The sequence below is a fragment of the Rhamphochromis longiceps genome, linkage group LG19, assembly GCF_057381845.1.
Source record: "Rhamphochromis longiceps isolate RC_006_pf linkage group LG19, R_longiceps_female_GT1.1, whole genome shotgun sequence".
Taxonomy (NCBI): domain Eukaryota; kingdom Metazoa; phylum Chordata; class Actinopteri; order Cichliformes; family Cichlidae; genus Rhamphochromis; species Rhamphochromis longiceps.
The window spans coordinates 10036870-10058650 of record NC_140575.1 but is presented as its reverse complement, the minus strand read 5'-3'; the positions used below and the strand labels follow the sequence as shown (position 1 = coordinate 10058650).

The following is a 21781-nucleotide window of genomic DNA, read 5'->3' as shown; positions in this document are numbered from 1 at the left end:
GATTTAGTTGCTCCTTTTACTGTATGGGAAAAGAATGCACTACAGAGTCACTGTGACAGCAAACTGATGCTGGTGGGTACTTCTTTGTATAATAGCTTGTGTTCCTTGTAAACATAAAGAATTCAAAGTTGTCTGACTTATAAATGAAAAAATAAAGAACGGGTCTTCAGACTCATGTTCTCCCAGCTTTAAGAAGCATCTTTATTCTGCATGGGAGCAGCTGGTGTACAGGCACAGCTATTAAAGTTCAGTCTGCATATATAAATAAAAAATCAGGTCCATTTTTCTTGCTAATACATTTCTGATCTGTGAAGAAGAGTCGTCGTCTGACACGGCACACAGGGTGTCTGACTTTAACGTGAGTACTAACACAAATATTTAATCTCATTTGTTGTCACATGCAGGGAAATAAGATGGATTAAAAAAAACAATTAAAAGCCTCTGAATCCATCGTGTTTAACACCACCTATGATTACTGAGCAGAACAACAAAACCTCCAAACGGGGGTGAGAAAGTTCTTTATCCTCTTCCTCTCTGACAGTCTCTCACATTCCAACTATCTGCAGCATCTTCCCCTCAGTCCTCCGTGGTGAGGACCTCTACGGCCTCCAGCAGGTGGAGGGCCAGACTGTACTGAGCGTGGTTCTCCGGCAGTATCTCGATCAGACGACCGACCAGCCGGCTGGTCTGGGGCAGCGGGATCAGGGGACACCGCAGCTCACGTGGGTCCTGCAAAATAAACCACACTTCCAGTTAAAAATGACCAGATGATTTATTTAAACTACATTACACGTCCTGGCTGAGGGGCAGCACTTGCAGCGACCAGTTCCCCCCCTTTCTAATTTATTACAGTCTCACCAATGATTTCAGTCAGTTTTTATATCTGTAAGTAATAATAAATCAGCCCATTCTCACTCCCAGGATTTTAATTTGTGCTGCTTTTATCTAATTCTAAATTCAGACAAAACTGACATCATTGCACCAATTTCAGAAAGAGCAGCTCACAGGGCACGGTCTGCTCATTGGGTTTCTCCAATCTTCTAGCGTCATTGTGAACTGACTCACTCTCAAACCACCAGTTCTTGCTCCCTAAACCAAACCAGCAGGAACTGGATATAACTGAACTGAAGTGTAACGTTTTTGAGATCATTTAAATTCTATTAAAAAGTTTTTTAATACGCCTTAAATTTAACCTATTGTGATTTTAATGGCTAATTATTCATGTTGGACACTCATGACTGTACCAACTTGAGCAAAAGTTAAAAAATTTCATGTTATAACAGAGAATCTGTCACTGTGAACAGAACTCAGCAATGACTACATTTTAAAGAAACAAAAAGGAGAAACTGCGGTGCCAGATTCAGTTGAGCAATAGAAAAAAAAACAACACATTGGCTCTTTGGGGACACCAAAGGTTCCTATTTGTTTCTGAAAACACATAAATGTAGAGTTCAAAGACTCTTACCCTGTATGTACACTCAACTATGCACTCTAGTTCTCCAAGCACTACTTGCAAATAACCCTTTAGGAAAAGAGCAGGCTGTAGTGTTGGGATCTCACCATCGCCTTCAGCCACGTGCAGAGGGTGGGGGGCAGGCGGGCCAGCAGCTCCATGGCAGCCTGCGTCTGGTTCTGGCTGTGGAGAAGCGAGTAGCTCAGCCTCTGACCTGTCAGCACCAACAACTGGGAGCCCAAAACATCCTTATCTTCCACCTCTAACATCACCTGAGGACGGGGAGATTAATTGCTTTAAGATTTAAGTTTTCGTGATCTACGGTTTGTGGCTACAAATGTCTTCAGATAACCACACCTAACCAATACCTAAACCAAGTAGTCTTAGTGCCTAAAGTGAGTTTAAGCAAGTTTTCGTGATCTACAAGGAAACAGTTTCCAACCTCTTCTGCCCGAAGATCCAGTCCTTGGCTGTAGAGCTCGCAGACGAGATGCCGCCGCAGGATGTCTGGGTTGACCTGCAGCAGAGAGCCGAGCTCTAAACACAGCGAGGGCCACCACTCGGCTTTGGGTCCGCTTGAAGGAAGTGGAGCGGAGCTAGTGGGATCATCTATAGCCTGAACCCAACCGGTCAGCACCCGCAGGAGGAACTGAAACAGAGGACAAAGTGGAACAGCAGGAGATCAAGCGATGGGTGTGGAACATCATTGTCCGATTACTGTCTGCATTTTGTTCCACCTCTTACCTCCTGTCGCACAGAGACCAAACCTGGGTCCATGTCTCCGCTGGGCATCAGCTGGATGGTCGTCAGGTCTCTGAAGAAAGCATTCTTACCCTGCAAACACACATGTGACACAAATAGATAAACATTAGAAATGTCGGCTGGTATCATTTGTGATCTGTATCTGCCAGCACCGGAGTACCATCAACTGCATTTTTCCTAATGGCAACTTAAGACTGGCTACAAAACATGAATCGACCCGTACAGCCTGGATTTGGATTTACAGAAAGGTGATTTGTTTATATAACTCTGGTTTACATTGTATTAATGCTTAAACGTTTGCATCATTAAGGATGAGGCCGTTGGAACTGTCAGGTCACTGTGGTGGTCAGCTGTCTGCTGTCTCTTCAACTCCCCTAACGTCTAACTAAAAGAAACATGGAGGTGGCTTTACGGAGACTTCAGAACCTCCAGTGGGTGACGGATGGATTCAAATGCAGCAGTGAGTGTCCCTCCATGTCTACGTTTTTGTTCTAAACTTTGGCAGAGTGTCGATCTCCTCACCTTGCTATCAAAAAGGCTGAATGGTTTGACCTTGACACTGAAGGTCATAGCAGCATGTAGCAGGGATGCTAACAGGCAGTGGTGCTGGACCAGTGGGTAGTGAACACCTCTTTGCTCCAGGGCAAGTTCAGCAATGGAAGCTGGGCCCTCGGCTCCAGACCACGCCTCCTCGATGGACAACTCTGGGGCAGAAACCTCCTCCACCGCCGAGTCCGCCTGCACGGAAAAGGAAAATACAGCTAATGAGAGGATTCATTTTCCAATTTATATTAAACACTATTATACATATTCATTAAGAAAAAAAGATCTTGTAGAAAAACCAAAGATATGATTTTATTTTATTCCTAATGCTTACTTTTCAAGCAATTTATTTGATATTTTCAGCAAGAGTGTTCTTCACTACTGCAAGAGTACAGCAGTCATGCAGGTTTTATGTGAATGGCAAGAACAGGAAGAAGTCCTTTTCACACATGCATAGAATAAATCAGGTCTCTGGTGCAGTGTGGGCAGTGTGGGTGGTATTAGTAGCTCTTTTGATCAGGCAGCAGGTGGAAAAAAAACTAACAACTAGAAATGCTTTCCCATTATATTAGACTAAAATCCCATTTCTATAAACTTCCTACTGTTGTCGTTCAGTGTTTCACTGCCATGCTAACCACTCTCCATGCTATCACTCTGCTGTCTCCTTTACTTACATAAAACTTCATAAAAGAAAAAAGGCACTGATTCCTAACCAACACTCCAGTCACCTCCATGAGGATATTCAGCAGCTGGACGCAGCAGCCCAGGAAGGACGTCATCGCTTTGTCTCCCATCCCGACATCCTGCACAAAAATTCACAGATCTTTAGTACATGCTTTAAATCTGAATATTTGTATGGACTAATATATTTACCGGCAAATAAACATTTTGAATAGAATTGGTGCTGAAATGTAACTCTTACCCGTCGACACAAGCGATCTTTGGGTGCTTTCCCCACCTGTTTCAAAATAAATCAATAAAATAAGAGATTTAATTCTGTACAAAGTCCCGACACAGTGACAGAGCTCAACTCGAGTCATTATGACCAGAACTTACTTTCTCCATGAGAAAGGTTGCTGCTGAGAGACGCTTGGCAATGAATGTGCTCCACATCATTGTACAAACACCTGTGAGGAGTTAAGACATGCTGACTACCGGGGAGGTACTGTCTTCTAAAGCATGCATTGTATTATTGGATCAATAAAACAGACCGAAAGCCAGTGTGGTACTCACCTTGCTGAATATGAGGACTGGAGACCATCTTCAAATGTTCCACAGACCAGCAGAGATATCGACCCTCCTATGAAGAGAAGCAGGTGTGAGATCAGACTGCAGAACTCTTCAGGTCTTTATGAAAATCTGAAAGTTTGCACTTTCTACTATTAAATACAGTATGTGTTAGTTTGCGCACAGATAGAAGATTTACAATGCTGCACCAAACCTCAAGTAAATTTAGCTAATCTTCCCTTCAAGTCTGTCTGCTGCTACTACATTTTCACCAGTGTTGGCTGTGAGTGATCCAAGCATAGCAGCAGGTTTTGAAATGGTGTAGAAGAGCACAAGGAGACAACCTTGGAAGAGACGTATGCTAATGCTAAATCTGGGAAAGCTTTTTCCTTCTTATGGGTGGAGACGTGTGACTTTGTGATAACGCGTTGTGTGCGTGCTTGTGTATTTGCACACCTCTGGGTCTTTGTTCCACTGCACCACATACTCCCAGCAGCAGTGGGCGAAGAGAAAATCAGGTGAGAGAGAGTGTGGGAACCGCTGGCATACCGCTAACAGCAACTCTGAAAAACACGGAAGAAAACAGAGGCTGATTTGGATTCAGGCTCCATGAAACAATGTGTACTGCAGAACAGGAAATATGACTAATTTGCCTGTCTTCAGCTTACTGTGATTATTTGATCATTAACCAAACCTTGATCATTATGAATAAATACCATACAATGCTATTGTCTTCTGTTAGCCAAAGAGAACTGTCACACTGCACATTAACTGTAGAGAGATCTTTCTATACAAATGTCCAATTTCTACTTTCAATATTCTTGGGCTTTAGCAGACTCATGTGCCCAGCTAGAGTCCAAAATATTTATAGCAATAGACAGTTTTAATTTGATGATCATTGGTTTGACTGTGGTCTATAGGTTGGATGCTTTTAGGTGACCAGACTAGCATTGAGAACAAGCTTACGTTTAATAAGAAAGTTCATAGTGTCATCTGCATAAAAACATATATTACTGATACAGAGGTCCAAAAATAGGCTAAGTAATCGATTTCCATTATTTTACTTTTTGAATTTGATTTTTTTTAAATCACCACAAACAACAACACAGCTGACGCCACATTATTCTAGGATTTTCAAGTTAAACTATATCTCAAAATTGCCCAGAAAGACTAACATACCGAACGTGTGTTAATGCCTCAGTCCTCACCTGCTGTCCTGTCTGTGTCCTCTTGGCTTTTCTCCTGCTCATGTCTTTCTTCTTCGTCTCTCTGCTCCACATTGTCATCTGCTTCTTTATTTCCCCTTTTCTGGAGGATTTCCTTGAGCCGCTCTGGGGAAATGTCTTGTCTAAACACCCACTTAGAGACGCTGTCGGCAATACCGCCTGAAACAGACAAAAGCAAACGTTGAATGTATTTGAAATTACTAACTAGGCTTTGGCCAGGCAGTGTATTTGAATGGGTTGTGGCAGTTGTTCCAGATTCCCACACTCCAAAGAAGAATGCAGCCATCAGGGGAAAACTATGGTCAATATCATCAAGACACTGAATTCATGGAGAGAAGAAGTCAATAAAAACAAGGAGTAACTGAGGAGAGAACAGCGATACAGTGCATTTGAATACATTTATGAAGTGAGGAAAAACCAAGAAAAGAAACATGACAAGTAAAAAATGAACTCATACAGCTTGAAGTCTCCCTGAACTTATTTTTCTCTACCTGTGCCTCCCTCCAACAATGTTTTAATAGAGCACTGAACTGTAGCGCCCCCCGTTGCTCCTGGTGGAGGAGGCACCAACAGCAGAGTCTGCAGCACCAGCACGTCTTCCAGCTGGCGAACACACACCACCCACTGCTCCAACTCCAGTGACACTGCCTCCCACTCTGACTGAAACTGACACACACACATTAGTGTTGGTTGATTTTTAAAGGGGGTTATGTTCCTATTTTTTTGCTTAAGACAGTCCTCAAATGCATGACGCCTCTCTACCTTGCTATCAGCTCGGCTTGTGATGCTAGCTTTAGCAGCACGGTGAGCAACCAGTGCAGCCAGCAGGGCAGCGGCAGTGTTGTGGGACTGAACACATGTAGTGCGGACTTGCTGCCACCAGGGGGAGATTGACTGTGTGTCCCATGACTCCTCGACTGCACCTAAACGGAGGGAGAGAAAAAGAAGAGGCCACTCTTATTCTACTTATTCTTCTTTTCCAGTCTGACGGTTACTTCTTGAGGTTCACATTTCTTTCGATTTCTTGTTGTCCAACTGAAGAAAACCACCAGAGCACCAACCAACATCAGCACATCTAACATCAGAAACATCAGATGAATTAGCCCTTCAACCATTAACATATAGAGTTGTATTATTTAGCCTAGCGAACTACACAAACACGACAAGCCTTACAGGTACCTTTCATATCGCTGAGGGCGACAAGTAGTCTGTGGAGGTTTCGAACATTTTCCTCTGGTTTCTGTAGCAACTCCTTCTCCCGATGCAACCACACACTCAACAGCAAAGACTGACAGAAACAGGAAGTATGAACTGAATTAATTACTGATATTTGTTCAAAGACCTATTTGGAGTATATTATACACCCTAATTTCATGTGAGAACATATCAGGCTCCAGACACGCTGGGTAGACTTACGCAGGCAGATAATGAAGTCTGCGTTCTTTCACTCATTAACAGTAAATACTGAATACTGACATCACAATATAAAGTGACCATTACTGAATAAATTACACACCAGTGGGTTGTGGTTCATCTCTGGCAAAGATTTAAAAAGCCTCATATCAGTATTATGTATGTATCATACAGTAAAAAATTAAAAAGATATGCAATTCTATATAAAATTGTATGCACTGTATAAGATTTGTAAGATTTCTCTCAACAGCAGCTACACATCCTGTCACATCCTGATCCCACCTTTCACCCATTCTCCCCCCCCGCCCCCGCTTACCAGAAGCTGCTGTGGGCTGATGCCGGCCTGCTGTAGTGTGTAACAAACTTTATGGAGTGGACTTTTTCCACACAGACAACTCCAGAACAAGAAGTTTCCTGCAAATGACAAACAGGAAAAGTACTCAGTCTGAGTTTTGATTGAGTGTAACAGCATTAATGTGCCTACTTATGTTGCCTGCCTTACCCAACTGGTTCCATTCAGTTTCAGACCTACGGATCACCTTAACCTCCTCATCCTCTGTGCACTCCAACTGGGAGAGAAAAGCCTGAGCAGGCAGGGGGGAGTCAGGCGAATCCTGGGCAAACGAAACACTGGGTCTTGGTGTGAACTGGGCATATCGCTGCAAGGTCGGTGCAACACGGGACAATTCCTCCTCTATGCCTTCAAGGGAGTCCTGCAAGGATGGAAGAAAGAAATACTGGAATAGCACCGAGGTTTCAGCTCACCACCTCTAAAGAAGCTCTTAATTTCTTTAAATCTCTGTGTGTGTGTTCTCACATTTTCAGCAGTTTCCTCGACATCTGCGGCAGAATGCAGTTGCTGGATGTCTGTATAGAGCTGCAGTAGTTTGAGCTGTGATGAGCAGAGCTGAAGCAACTCAGCATCCACTTCCCCAGGCTCTGAAGTGCAGAAACAAAAGGAGAAACAAGCTCAGGGTGATTATGAGATACAAGTTCCTGACACTTTTTTCTTTCATATTACATTTCTTTCATCAGTAAACGTATTCTTTACCTTGCCGTTTCAAAGTGTCATCTAAGGCACGTGTGATGTTAACAAGACAAGAGACAGGAGTGTTTTTATTTGACAGAAGAGACTCCAGTGCCTGAAAGAAAATGGAGACACTGAAATTCATATGACATCATATTCAACTGACAAAAAGAGTTTTAAGTGAATAATGGCAGCAGTGGTGTTCAGTTCGGTTGCAACCACAATTTAAAATCACCTGGAAAATAAAGGATATTTACATATAGGGCCAGTGTGCCCAAGAAGACTTGAACAGGGGCCCAGGATTGAGCTGCTGGACCAATCAGGGCTGTTCAAGTATTTGAAAAGATAAATTACTTGGGTTCCTGTCCCATGTGAAAGAAAAGTAAAAGTTGCTTCATCATTCTTAGACTTAACAGACTTTTAATTTTAATCTCTTTTTCAATTTATATTTAGTTTTCAGTTGCAGGTTGGTTAGATTTAGGAGAAGTCTGTAATTAGAGTAAAACAGGGCCATTTAAAACAATAACCACATCAGATTTTGGTCGTACCTGCTTCTTAACTGCAGGGTGTTTGATATCTAGTACGATGCTTCTGGCTTCACTCTCCAATATATCTAAAGGAACACAGAGTCATTAATAATATAATACTGTATAACACATGAAATATATTTGAACATGAAACCTGACATCTCTCGTCATGCACTTACCAAGCTCAATGTCTCGGCTCCTTAGTAGGGTAGTGAGTTTCTTTACCAGGTGCATATCTTTGGCTCGCTCGCTCTTCTTATCACTGAAGTGAAAAAGACAGAAAGATGGAGTTAGAGGGGACTTTTGCTGCCGTCGTGCAGTAGGTTTTTTGTTTGTGCCTTTTGGAGATTTTTTTAAGGCAATTATCTGACAATAATAATAATAATAATAATAACTTTATAAACCTCCACAGAGCATGCCTGCCTAATATCTTGAGGGAGGTTGTTCCACAGAAACGGGGCAGGGAAAGAAAAGGCACGCTCTCCAATTGTCTTTTTTCTGGCTCTAGGAACCTTTAGAAGGCCAGAGTCCTGAGATCGTAGAGCACAGGATGGAACATAAAGGTGTAAAAGGTCGGAGAGGTATGAAGGTGCCGTTTAAAGCCTTGTAGGTGAGCAGCAGGACCTTAAAATCTGCTCGAACCTGACAAGGTAGCCAATGAAGAGATCTTAGTACAGGGGTAATGCGCTCAAATTTCCCAGATCATGTTAAAATGCGAGCAGCTGCATTTTGCAGCTGTAGACCTCTAAAACTTTTCTTTGGTAGCCCAGAAAGAAGAGCATTACAATAATCTATACGTGAAGACACAAACGCATGGACAAGAACGCCTGCAGTGTTTCTTAACAAAACTTGTCTGATTCTGCTATGTTCCTCAAATGACAAAGGCGGTCTTTGTTATCTCTTTTACACGAGACTCGAAGGAGAGCACCATGTCGGACCACACGCCCATATTTCTCACCGTTTGGTTATGTGTACCAATAACCTGTCAAAGGAGTTTTTGCTGTGAGTAAAATTCACAGATTTTACCTGGATGTTACTTAACAATAATTAGCACGTATCCAAAGCCAGTCATTTACATAGCAAACATAGCCACACAACATATTCTGGGGTACCAAAACAAAATCAGCGGTCAGTTCAGAAAGTCCGTCTTTACAGCTGAAGCGTACAGAATGATCATTCAACCTGTGGGAATCCTATGACAAGAACTGATTTTTTTGAACCTCACAGAACCAGGAAGTTGCAGCTCTTCAGATCCAACCTAATGTCAAATATTCATGACTCTTTGTGTCAGATTTAAGAGTTTTTAAAGGTGGGGAAAATCTGACCTAAGAAAGTGGGCAAGACTCTGCAAAATTGATTTTTTCACTGCACCTGCATTCATTTTAAACACCTACATGACAGCCTGTCCTTTTAGTCTGCGTACAAACCTGAGAGCCAGGTGGAAGGGAATGTTCACGGTCCTCAGAACTCCTGTGATTGGATCAAGCAGACACACCTGCTGTGTGTGGAGCTGCCAACCCTGACTGGTCACACTGTTCACCCCCATCAGACGGTAACCAGCATACAGCAACCTGCAACACCGTACAAGCATATATTTTGTTATATTCCAACTTCAGGATCAAATGAGATTCTTCTTCAGTAAGAAAATGTGGGAGCTTCACGGTGTGTACCTGCAATGTTTGCCTACAGTGAAAGCTCCGACCCGAGGCCCCTGTTGCATTGCCCAAACCTCCAGGATCCCCCTACGAGGGGCGTAGATGACGAGGAACAGAGCGTGGCGTCTGGGGAGGGACGCCGAGGGGGATAAATCCCGCTCGCTACGCTCCTCTGGAACCTGCAGCCAACCCAACTGGGCATCTCTGTAACCTGGAGATAAATGTATGATTGGGACATTGTTAAGATTTTATTAATAATGACACAGGCCGAAGAAGGAATCATAGTAAAAATAAACATTACAGTGTTTAGGGCAACTCCTGCTACATTGGAAAGCTCTTTAATTAATTATTTTTAAAGTGGCCCCAGCTAGAAAAGCAGCATAAGATTAAACATAAATCTATGAAAACAAAAAGGAAACATCTTCATCTGATCACCTGTACAAAGATTAGATTATAAGATTTTAAATTGGGCTGTGACATTTTTAATGTATAAAATACCTGATCTACAGACCTATTTTAATATCATACTGAAATTATAAATGCAATGAGATAGAGCTGCATTTCTAGCCCATCTAATGATGCTCAATTTCTCTGGCAACATTCAGATAGTAGGTTAAGAATTAGGTGTTCACAACATGAATGCATCGATCCATCCTGCCTTTTATCAAAGGTTCAGGCTGCTGATGCTGGTGTATTGCTGTAGGGATGGTTTTTTTGGCATAATTTGGGCTCCTTAGTACCAACTGGTCATCAACTGATTATTGTTGATGACCATGTCCATTACATCCTTTATGACCACAGTGTACCCATCTTCTAATGGCTGCTGCAGCAGGAAGTGTCAAAGCTCAAATCATCATTTTAAACTGATTGCTTGAGCATGACAGTGAGTTCACTGTACTCAAATAGCCTCCACAGTGACCAGATCTCAGCCCAAAAGAGCAACTTGGACATGTCGTGGAACAGGAGGTTTGCATCATGGGTGCACAGGCCACACATCTGCAGTAAATGTGCGACACTATCCTGCCAATATGGAACAAATTTCTGTATGTGTTTCTATTACATATGTGTGTCACTCACAACGAGTTGTTCTTCCACGTGTTTACACCTCACCTTTCCACATGCGAATGGCGATGCCCCTGGCCAAGTCCAGCAGTGTGACTCGGCCAAAGTCATCAGTCACTCCAGCCAGCATGTTGCACGGGGACAGACATATCGACTCGCCATGCCGCCGAGAGTCTGGGAGACCAAATCTGCAAAGGAGAGCAGCAAGTGTGCTGAGGTCAGGTTAGGTTTTCAGTCTCAACAGCACACAGTCGACGACGACTGGATTTGTGTTTTAGATGTCCCAGTTCGTACCTGATACTTAAAGGGGTGGCAGGCTCCACCTTGGGCTTCTGTTTCTGGGGAGCCTCCTCTTCGTTCTTGTTTTTGTTCCATCCCAACCACCCGCTGAGAGGGAAATGACAAGTGACGATAGAAAAAATAGAAAGAGGAAAAAGAAAAAGCGAGTGAGAAACAGTAAGGAGGAAACTTCAAACACAGATCTTCCGTCTCCAGATGCTTTCCAGCACACTGACCCCTGACTTTGGCTTGGAAACAACTTCTCCACTGGATGAGGCATTTGTCTTTGCCGCCTGTGCACTTATGCCCTGTGCTTTGATACAAGCCTCCAAAAACTATCCATTTGTCGGATCATTTTATTGGAGCCCAAAGACTCTGGACCGTTTTTGACTTAGTTGTGTCTAAGTATTTGTTTGCTTACAAGAATAATGAACTTGGATTTAAAGTTAATGAGCACAATGAAGAGTTTAAATTATATTTATGTCACAGCTTAAACATATAGCTGCATAGCAATTGTACAACAGTGGAAATCATCACTGTATGATCTAGGAAAATAAAAATGTAAAAAAAATTAAAATAGGACAGAGAACCTAAGCTTGGGGAACACCATGTGATTGGGCTTCACACACACACACACACACACACACACACACACCTGGCAGCACTGAAGAGGGCTGAGGTGAGTTTACTGGCCACTGCCATAGCCACGTGGGACAGCAGAGGCTGAGAACTCCCCTATATACAGTTAGGGACACAAGGAAAAGCAGATTTTTTGTTAATTTTTGAACTGCAGGCGATTATAGTCATGATACATACCCATTTTGAAAATATAATTACCTCTATAGCATAGTAAAAGCCCGTGTATGGCCCAGATCCTACAGTGACATACTGGCTCATGGCGGGGGGGCTGCCTTTGACTGAGGCGTTGAATCCTCCCAGGATAGATGCGTTCTTCATTTGATCAAAGACACACAGTGTCATGATGCCTAAAAGCAGAAGAGTTACTTACTGTCATCTGGATCAATCATAAAGATAAATCTGTAGACTCTCCATCTGAATTTATCACTTTAAGAGTAAATATCTCAGTTGAAATATGTAAAGGTGAATAATATATCCGTCAGATGGATAGAGTCTTTTTTGACTAACACTGGTTAGTGTTATCTCTCCAGTTCTATTTGCTCTACTAAAATGAATGAAGGGCTAATTCATCTGATGTTGTAAATGTGAATGACACAGTCGCATCTGCAGATCCAAAACATTATGATGTTTAATATCATAAGTTAATCCATTATGCAGCAGCCAACCACCAGCATGAATTATCAGTGGAAAGCTCTCAAACAGACTCTTACCCACGCTGCTGTGGTCCACAATGGTGTCCATTTCCTGCAGACCCCACTTCTTATAGGCCAGAGGAGGAGGCTGGATCACATCATTACCTGCTGCTGCAGCTGATCAAAAGGAGGTTAAGTTAGTAAGAAGCAACAACTTTAATAAAACAGTATTTTTTTATTATCTATTAGTCAACTTTAACTCTACTAAGGTCTAAACAGGGTTTGTCTTGGGTCACACAGAGTATTCAGAGTTATTATAGGAGCAGACAACAAACACACAGAGCACTAGATCAAATGCTGCTGAAGCTTGGCTCCCCAGATAGCAAACACATCTGGACCTGACCTGGGGCCACTTTTGGTTCTAGCAAATGTAGGCCCAGGCTTCACTGAAACGTCACCTGATATTTGGCCCATGAGAGGCAGACCTGTGGGTGTGTTTAAGCAGCCAAACAGACACTAAATCAAGGCCAAATACGGCCCAAAGAAAACTGCAGATGTGGGCCACGTTTGGGCCAAACACTCATTGTTATCTGGGTACTACGCTCCAAACTGTTTATACTTCAGGTGATTGTGTTTGTGGGGTGTGTGGGGTGTGTGGGGTTTGTGGGGTTGGGGTTCTGTATAAGTAGGTTGGTTTCACCTTAGTACCTGAATGCTTTGTGGCAAACACTTTCCAGCCAGCAAGCAAGTGAAAAACATCTTCTGTTAACACACTGCAAACAGTACTGAGAGATTATGCATGTTTTGTTTTTTTCAGCTCAGTTTTGGCTTTTGAGGGGTTAACTACAATTGTAAGCACGCTAATCCACATACAGTCAGGCTGACAAGTCTGTTGCCTCCCTGTGCAGGAAGGGAGAAAGTTTTCCTCATATGTGTTGCAACTTCTCACCAAAGTGTCTGACTTACTTAGGAGAGCCACTTTATATATTATATATTTCACACTGACTATATTAACAGTGGCCATATACATTTGGGGACTCACTGTGGCATGTAATTTATTTATTTTAAAATCTATTTGCACGTACGTTCAGTTTACTTGCTGAGCAATTTTGAAAGTTCAGGCACTGCTAACCAGCTAGCTCTGGTCCATCCTTTGATATCATTTTGTGGATCCCTCATCCTGTGATTGGCAATCTTTCTTCATCTCTGGTGGATCACTAACCAGAACCTGGAGAACCACCTTGTAGAAAGTGCAGAGCAGAAAAAGGACTACCAGCTGCAGTCCAAGATGATAAAGTTGGAAGATATCTGACTTTAGATGAGAGTATCTCCAAAGGGGCAGCTGAATATAATGTTCAGGGGGGCATGCTATATACCCTATTATAAATGCAAATAGATGTGGCCATTTTTTTGTGCACACACACTGCTGCCACAAACACAAACTAAATGTCTGACTGAACTTTCTTCCTACAAAGACATAGAGAAGCAGCCGTACCTCTTGCCGCCTGATTCCTGCAGGCCCGCAGAGACTGAAAGAGGCTGAATCCATCTATGGTGACCATTGCAGCAGAGTAGAGGATGCTCAGCTCCTCGTGCTGCAGACAAAAAATAAAATCAACAATCAACATTGGCTCACAGATCAGGATTATAATCTTCATGCTCAATGACAATCACACAACTGAAACAGACTGTCACTTTGATTTTGAATATGAATATAATCCTCACACACACCTCTCTGAATTTGAAGAGTGCTTCAGGTGTGTGTTACCTGCTCAGTTACTCCAGGGTGGCGAGGGATCTCGTAAGTGCGACACTTGAGCCTCAGTACCGGGTCCTCGTGTAGCAGCTGGGCAAGGAGCAGAACGCCGCTCTGATGGGACACAATTGATAGTCAGGGCTGGGTGAAAACACATCAACATTTAAAAAATATATCAATGTCATTCTAGCAGAAAATTAAACCATGCATGATTTTTTAAATCAGTACAGATTGATTCTGCTTTACCTAAAAAGTTTTAGCAAAGTAGTGCCAATGTTTGCAACTTTGCACTCTGATTTGAGCAAAACTGCTCTGCATGAAGGGAGAGACAGTCACATCACACTTTCTTGTCTATAATTCAAAGAATTATTGAAGACGTTATAGATTAAAAAGGTACCTCAGTGTAGAAACGGACATAACCAGATGTAAAACCCACGACTACACATGTCCAGTCAGGCCGCCCAGTGGAGCTCCTGAAAAATGTATTGAGACATGAAGTGAAGATAAACACACACAAGCACTTCCCCTCATTTAGTTCACAGATAAATAAATCTCACCTCTTCTGACTTGCCAAGGGAATACAAATGGTGCTGCTCACACACTCTCTATGAGGAAACAGAAATCAGACTTGGAGTCATGTCACATATATTTGATGTATTTACATTCTAGCTAAGGTTTTTAATTATCATAATTTTTAATGTATTAATTGTGTTTTGCCTTCTGATAAACTGTCAACTTCTTATTTAATTTCTTCTTGTAAAACAGCAACGTAGCCGGTCTGAAAAATTAGGTCAAAAACTGCAGTTCCTCTAACGGCCACTTGAGACTTTCATGTTTAAACCCAGTACAAAAAACTGTTTTGGTTTCTATAGCTGAATTCCTACATTCATCAAAACTGTAGGGGTGTCATTTTAGTAAAGGTCCACTTTTTAAACTGAACTAAGGATAACTGATCTGTCTCACTTCCATCCTCCAATTCAATCACCTGGATAATTCGCCAACAGGAGCCATTATAAACCTTTTCCACAATGACTGTGTGTAAGTTAACATATTGTTTTCTCACCCTTCCTCAGTGCTAAGAGTTCCAGTCCAAGATACTCCCAGAGTCATCTCTTCTCTGCCGCTGTCATCTGTTCGCCATTTAGCTGTAAGAATAAAGAAAGATGAGGAATACTTCATTTACTACAGTTGGGAAGCTCCTTAATTTCATTGACACAAATAAAATACGACAAGCAAGAAGAAAGGTACATAAAGCAATCAGAACCACAAACAAAGCAACTGGTTATTAAATCTAAAACCGTTAGTTCTGTCCAGGTAAACCTGGATTTGCATAAACTGGACACAAAGTAAGCAGCTACTGCTGTTGCTCAGAGGTGAAAGGTGGCACATAGCCTTTGTGACAAAGTTTGGGTTAAGCCATATATTGACCTTTATATTATTACATTGCATTCATATTATTATTATTATTATTATTATTATTATTATTATATTCCGATCAACTACATGCTTAGCCCTATTGTTGGGTTGGCTAAAGCAAACAATTTGTTTCTACTTTGCTTCGGGAAACACTTCTACTTCCAAGGGTAAAAGTATTACTACACCACACCACGACTAGCTAGAGGAAATTATTGGTGCTGCTCATGAGCTGCTCCTGCTTGAATTTGTGGACACTTTAGTGCCCAATAGTCTATTTGTCAACAGGCTTCTGTGAAAAAGGTAATAAATAGAAGGGTCCTAGGCCCTCCTGACATGAGGGTTAGTGGTGTCGTATGAGAGCATCTGATGAGGACATGGGATGCTTTTCCATAGTGAGACACAAAACGAACAGTATGAAAGAAAACTCCAGAGTCACATATCAGGGTGTGCGTGTCTGAGAATCTGACCTGAGAGAAAGGCCGCCTTCTGTTCACGGGCCACCACCAGCAGGTCAGCGCAGGGCGACAGGGACACGACACAGTCCTGCAGCCACGGTTCACCCTGCCCGCCAGCATCATCCGCGACCTGCAGAGCAAAGGAGATCTTCAGACCTATGCCACCTTTAGAAGTGCGCATTGAGCGCTTATATTCTAATATTATATGACATTGTAACAATAAAATGAGTGTTTGTCCTATGTCACAGCCAATGACAATATTATCAGTAGTTGATTCAAATGTAAAATAGGTCATATTTTTGAATTGCTAAAGGCTTTTTTAACGGACAATGTCTGACCACACCAACCCAACACAGAAGTCCAACACAAACTCCACACATGGACTAAAAGAAAACTAACGCTGATGTGGCTTCAGACAGGATTTTTGCAGCATCCATGCAGCATAGATGCATTACAGGTAGCAGGCTGACTGCATCTTGCTTGCTAACATTACTGCTATCAAAATCACATCTGAGTGAAAATGCTTATTAGCTTCGGTGTCAAAGACTACTAATTTTAGCCATCAGTAAATTGTGTAATGGCACAAAACATTAATGTCTGTAATAGCAAAAGTGGTGGTGGTTATCCAGCTAGCTGTAACTTCATTAACGATATTATTATATGTCATTATACGACATGCATGACACATAGCGCAGTACACTGCGCAGGTCTCATCACTGCACAGACAACTTTAAGAAAAATGACAGAATGACACATTCTTTCCCTGTAAATAAATAGACATCAACTTAAAACACCAATAATGTCACATTCCACAATGAGACAAACCTTTTTATCAGAGGTGGATTCCTCCTCTTTATTATCACCACCTTCCCATGCCGACTCCCAGTCAGAGGTGTCCCAAGACAGCTCATTATCTTCTGAGTAAGAGGCAGGAAACAAATAAATAAATAAAATAAATTTTAAAAATGGGTCAAGTTTGTGATGCTTGTACGGTGGCTAAAACAGAGTGTAGAGAAGAGATGAATGCAGTGACTAAGATAAACTCAAAAGACTCGAAATGTGTGTTGGTTTTTTGAAGCCACATGATGGAACTGCAAGTTATCAGCTAGCTAAGCTAGCAAGCTGCATTCATAGGTACCAGCTATTTAATAGCAAGTGCCAAACAAAGTATTCGAGTATGAGCTGGAGCGCAGATTTTTTTGACAGTCTGTTTGCACAATTAACTGCACAGCAAGCAAAATAATTTCTCAGGTAATTGGGCACCAAACGGACAAACATACTAAGGAGGTCCAGTCTAGGGAGTCCAATTAGCTGAGGTGAACCCTGGCAGACAGTTAGTAGCTACAGCCGCCTGAGTTAGCATCCACATGTCAAAGAAGCAAACTTTAAGCATTAATCAGAATCAGAATACTTTAATAATCCCTAAGAAATTTTTAACAAAATTTAAACATGTGAGTTATATAAATATTTATCCCTTGTATCAATGTTATAAAGGAGAAAATTAGCTATAAAAAAATCAAACCTGTTATATGCAGCAGGATGTTAACATGTTAAGTTCTGCTATACAGTTGAAAGAACTGTAAAGAAGGGGTGCAGAAGTCATAGCTGCTACATAACTTTAGCTGCTACATAACTGTGGCAGCTAAAGTTGAGCAGTCAGAAGCTCTGTGCCAAAGGGAAATGAACTAATAATATAGCAACAGCGTAAAGCTCAGAAATCAGGAGGAAATCCTGCTGCTTTACGCCTTGGCACTTCAGTGTCCCCATGACGACAGTGCGTGTGTGTCTGCAGGCATCAGTATGAAATGACGCATGAATGCAACACATCCAAGCACCCTTTCTATCTGTCCTTTCTGCTGAGCATCCTGCAGTGACACCCTCAGGGACCTCATGTGCAATGACTCACACTTAAAAAGACCTGCAGATTTCTCCTCCTCCGACTGATGGATGCAAACAACAACCTAATACCAGCAATATTTGGTGGATTAGTGAACTTGGGATAGTTGACATATAACTGTTTGCTACCTGGCGTCTAGCTACAGATTTATTGTTTGGCCAAAATAACCACATTATCACACCGAAGATTAGAGCAGGGTGATATGGCCAAAAATATTTATCACGATATATATTTGAAAATTTGCGATAACGATATAACCGACGATATAATTGATGCGAGACAAAATACAACTCCACAACATTACTAGCGCAAAAAGACAACCTTCCATTTATTTTCACTTAAACAAGAAGCTGGTTTTTATGTACATTAAAGCTTTATAAAAATGTAACAGTGCAAATGCAAATTCCTTGCTGAAAGTTTAACCAAAAGGCATTTCCAGTAGAAATGGGCTGGCATATCCTGAGCATAACCACGTATAATATGGTTATATGGTTAAAAAGAGGTGCTTTGCAACATTAAACTGCAGTGTGCAGTACGCATTTTTCGGACCATAAGGTGCACGGGATTATATGGCACATTAAGCGAAACAAAGCAGTCAGATAAATCAAACTTTATTAAACTCATTCTTCTTGCTTCCTCCACTTCTGTACCATTGATTCATTAATGTTGAATTCTCTGCAGCTGCTCTATTCCCATGTTGCTGCAGTATATTAATGACTAACCTCGTATTGTGGATGGATTATCTCAGTTGTTCTCCTGACTGAAGTTTGGTCCGTTTACAGCATCCTGCCATGCGATTGCATTTGTCTCTAACCATGAGGAACCTTCACGTTAACTTTTATAAGTGGAAAAGTGTTAGTGTTCGTCCTCCAGCTTCACTGTTTATGTTATGCTAACATAGCTGTGTCGCTAGCGATCACGTAGCACATCATTATATACCAGCTAGCCCAACTTCAGTAACCCTACAAACGTCACTGCTGTTTAGTTTCCTGTCTTCATTTATGTTGGAAGTGATAGCAGAGCTGTACGTTTGATTTTTTTCAGAAATCTCTCAGTCAGAACATGCAATATCATGCTTAGGTAACTAGCGAAACTAGCGAGCTAACTTCCGCTAGCTTCCTGCTAACTTCTAACTCCGTTAAATGTAATAACTTTTGTTTTCATGGATGCCTGGAAGTTAAACTTTATAGTTACACCTGGTAAAGCAGCAATGCTGATCGTTTTATTAAAGATGAAAGAATTTAGAAAGTTTTTAACTCTAAGTGATGCTGCAGTGTTGTTTGACCTGAAGCATACGGAGTTTAGGACCCAGATTACTCCCAGATTTAAGAGCATCTTAGTCCGACAAATATGACAATAACAACGGCCGCTTGCATGTTCTGCAAAAAAATGTGCTTTGTTGTGTATCTGATGGACAAACACCAAACCAGTTCCACATCACGGAAGTTGCACCATTTTTACAAACCAATTCTGGTTCATCTGTTTCACTCAACAATCGGCCATGTGCGTATGAAAACAAAGGCACTGCGCATGCGCGTTTTACTCCCATTCTATCGCGATATTTCATTTTCCTATCGTTGCCTAACATTATACCGGTATTACCGTGAACGGTATAATATGGCCCAGCCCTACCGAAGATTTAGAATGATGTGATCGGCCAAAAGAACATCTCAGATGAGGCCATCCGTGCTATGAGGAAGTCTTGATACTGAGCTTAATGATCATGCTGTAATCGGCCCATGGTTCTTTTCTCAAACACTGAAATATTCTGTGTCAAAGTTATGTGTCTTGCAAATTGGTGCACAACATTTCAAATTCACTTAAACTTCACATGGTTGATAAAACACCTCCCCCAAAGTCATAACAGGAAACGAGATGTTCTATACTGTGACATACTCCTAACACTTTCACCACATCCATCTTCAGTATGGTCAGAAAGTCCTTCAGTTAAGGGACCCTCACACTTGACAATCGTAAGGTATGCCCACCCCAAATCATATCCTGTTTTTCTTCTAGTAGTACTAAAATGTACTAACCAGACATAAAACTAACGACTGAGCCTATAAACATATCGGTAAAGTGCTTACTGAGGTCACAGATCAAATGAGCAATAGGCTCATTTTCTCATGGACATCTATACGATCAGACTTCTTTTAAAATATAGGAGTCGCCCCCTGCTGACCACGTGGAAATAATGCAGGTTTAAGATGTTTCCTTTTCAAATTTGGAAGCTACATTCATCTTTCATATACACCCCATGTGTTTGACATCAACAGGTTGAAATATAGTAGCATTTCTGTATTGACTTCCACATAGCGGAAAAACGAAATGATGCATATAACATTGCGTGCAAAACGAGTCCAGGCCTGAATACAACCATACAAGGATTCACCTGCAAACAGCTGCAAGCTGCTTTTGATTCTGGACTCACAAAAGGCACATTAAGGCGGTGAATATTTCATTTATTCCGTTGTAACATGATAAAATTAATCAACTAACCAAAACTAGTTATGCACACTTTATCCGCATTTTCAAACCACTTTACAGCACCGAGGTCACTTTTCTAATGCTGCGAGCTGCTATCTGAGCTACTGTCACTTCGAAGCTGCAGAAGACCCCTATCCTCCTCCTGTATCGTTACCTGTTTGACTCTTCTCTTCGACTGGCTCGCTTTTCTCGTTCCGAAACAAGAAGTGCCGGACCGTTTTGAACTCTTGAAGCCGACAGAACTCAAATAAGCTGCAGGACATCCCTCTTCCGTCCCGTCCGGACCCAAGAAGACGAGAAACAGCCTGTTAGCTTTGCTGCTAACAGTCCAGTTGTGGAAGAAATGCGCCCAGTATTACACTCCTGCTATCGCGACAACTTTATGACAGCGCTGTCACAAAGAAAGGATTTTCTAAATGTCCTATACTACCCCCTAGACAAGTACAAACCACTGCCCGCCGCTCTTATTTTTCCCTAAACTTCCCACCCTCAGTCCTGATGACACATCATTAGCATAATAACACTCCACTGCTTCCGGGTTAAAGTTCCGTCACCGATTTCAGAATAAAAACAAAATAACAAAAGCTCATTTAACAAATGAGAACTCAAATATCATCACTAAAAACTCTATAATCATTAAAAGCACAAAATATTACCACAAAAATACAATAATATCATTTTTTTTAATTTTTTTAAATTTTTAAATTAATTTTTAAATAATTTTTTTTTATTTTAACTTTTTGCTTTTTATCCTCTACAATTTGTGAGTTTCTTCTCAGGAATTATGAGTTTTCCCGTCAGTATGTGATTCTCTTCTTTTTAATTGTTTCTAATGTGAACATGTGAATCTTATTGTGCATTTATTTTAATTTTTAAAACAAAATTGTGATTTGTTCTTGTAGATTTAACTTTTGCTTAACTTAAGCTTCTTTGAAAACTGAGCAGTTGAACTCATAACCTGATTTTATATATATATATATATATACTGACATGGACACTGCTCTGAATGCATCTAAAAACAAAAATACAAACTAACTTATTTACAGTACTGCACAAAAGTCTTGAACCCCCCATTTATTTACATTTTGTTTCAGAATAGCACGTTATTATTATACTTGACCATTTTCTGAGAAAAAGTTTGTTGTTTATTTGTTTATTAAGCCACTTAACAGTGCACTGTGAATCATTCAAGGCACCTAACTCAAGAGATGAACTCAAGAGATGAACCATTGTTGTGTCTACACATAACAGAACTAATTTTAAATCATATCTTTATCTCTATCATTTGCTACGAGGATCATGTCACAAAAACACAACATTTGTTC

General features: G+C 41.3%; 1 protein-coding gene across 5 annotated transcripts; it reads right to left on the bottom strand.

Annotated features, from left to right (window-relative positions):
- Nucleotides 1-65: 65 nt before the first annotated feature.
- Nucleotides 66-20979, bottom strand: rab3gap2 (RAB3 GTPase activating protein subunit 2 (non-catalytic)). Of its 5 annotated transcripts, none has more exons than XM_085390626.1 (35): nt 20611-20979; nt 16898-16989; nt 16085-16202; nt 15265-15346; nt 14759-14806; nt 14599-14674; nt 14214-14315; nt 13941-14040; nt 12524-12622; nt 12012-12160; nt 11830-11909; nt 11190-11282; nt 10944-11083; nt 9849-10044; nt 9606-9749; nt 8358-8440; nt 8200-8264; nt 7676-7766; nt 7442-7563; nt 7127-7337; nt 6941-7038; nt 6391-6499; nt 5974-6134; nt 5703-5877; nt 5194-5370; nt 4442-4548; nt 3992-4058; nt 3815-3885; nt 3681-3716; nt 3433-3561; nt 2738-2953; nt 2198-2287; nt 1896-2102; nt 1561-1725; nt 66-729 (listed from the first exon to the last, which is right to left on the bottom strand). In XM_085390626.1, exons 1-35 carry the CDS (start codon nt 20717-20719, stop codon nt 577-579), a joined length of 4161 nt encoding a protein of 1386 aa, XP_085246752.1. In that variant the 5' UTR covers nt 20720-20979; the 3' UTR covers nt 66-576. The 5 variants fall into 5 exon arrangements, with proteins under 5 accessions (XP_085246752.1, XP_085246753.1, XP_085246756.1 ...); XM_085390627.1 differs by having other exon boundaries at nt 16898-16986; XM_085390630.1 differs by having other exon boundaries at nt 3487-3561; nt 16898-16986.
- Nucleotides 20980-21781: the final 802 nt, after the last annotated feature.